Source organism: Octopus bimaculoides, chromosome 1, assembly GCF_001194135.2.
Source record: "Octopus bimaculoides isolate UCB-OBI-ISO-001 chromosome 1, ASM119413v2, whole genome shotgun sequence".
NCBI lineage: Eukaryota > Metazoa > Mollusca > Cephalopoda > Octopoda > Octopodidae > Octopus > Octopus bimaculoides.
In genome coordinates this window covers 117,399,259-117,400,224 of record NC_068981.1, presented here as the reverse complement: position 1 = coordinate 117,400,224, position 966 = coordinate 117,399,259, and the positions used below count along the sequence as shown (strand labels likewise).

Here is a 966-nt window from a genome sequence, read left to right as displayed (position 1 = left end):
ATATATATATGTATGTATGCATATATGTACCTGTGTATGTATTTATACCTATTAAACGTGTATATATATATATATTTATATATACACACATACATACATATATATACAGAGGGAGAGTGAGAGAGAAACAAACAAACAACAAACAACAAACACGCGCACATCCGCACAGCCGCACACCCGCACAAGCATACATACATACATACATATACACACACACATTCACATTCTACTTCACAAGCACTCGCAATCACAGATATACCTCGACAGACACATACGAATGAACATACATAAAGCTTTCATAATCATTCACATAGAGACACTCATAAATAATGAAACAAAATTAAAAAGAAAGCTATATATATATATATATATATACATACATAACGTACATACACAAAAACACACTCACACGCACACATATACATATACGTCACACACACACACGCATACACATACACACTCTCATACAGAGAGAAAAAGAAATAGCAAAAGCGAGCCAGCTCCATACATTGGTGCTGCTGCTGCTACTCCTGCTAATAGTGTTTGTGGAGGTGGTGCTGGTGTCGGCGGCGGAGGCGGTGGCGGCGGTGTCTATCTTGGTAGTGGTGGTAGTGGCGGTATAAACTATAGTTTGCCCCTGTTTAGACGCAGAACAACAGCTCCAAGTCATGGTGGAACACTGTTCGGAGAATTTTACCGACCCGCGAATATCGAAGGTAAATAACTAATTTAAAACAAAACAAAACAAAAAAAAACAAAACAAAACAAAACAAACAAGTAACCAAACATACAAAAAAACAGAAAAGGAAAGAAAGAAAATTACTTTAATTACAATAAGAAAATATACCTTACATGTAAATATATACAAATGTATACAAACACAAAATACGGTCATTATAAACACTACACAATCAGTATTAAATATATATATATATATATATATATATATATATATATATATATATA

At 33.5% G+C, this 966-nt stretch overlaps 1 protein-coding gene across 2 annotated transcripts in view; it reads left to right on the top strand.

Annotated features, from left to right (window-relative positions):
• Positions 1-450: 450 nt before the first annotated feature.
• Positions 451-966, top strand: part of LOC106879743 (LIM/homeobox protein Lhx9) — a 127,808-nt gene continuing 127,292 nt past the window's right edge. Inside the window, exon 1 of one of the 2 annotated variants that reach the window (XM_014929463.2) lies at positions 451-716. In XM_014929463.2, coding sequence (XP_014784949.1) covers positions 669-716 — 48 coding nt within the window. In that variant the 5' untranslated portion in view covers positions 451-668. The remainder of the gene's footprint in view (positions 717-966) is intronic. The other variant, XM_014929531.2, reaches the window with a different exon arrangement.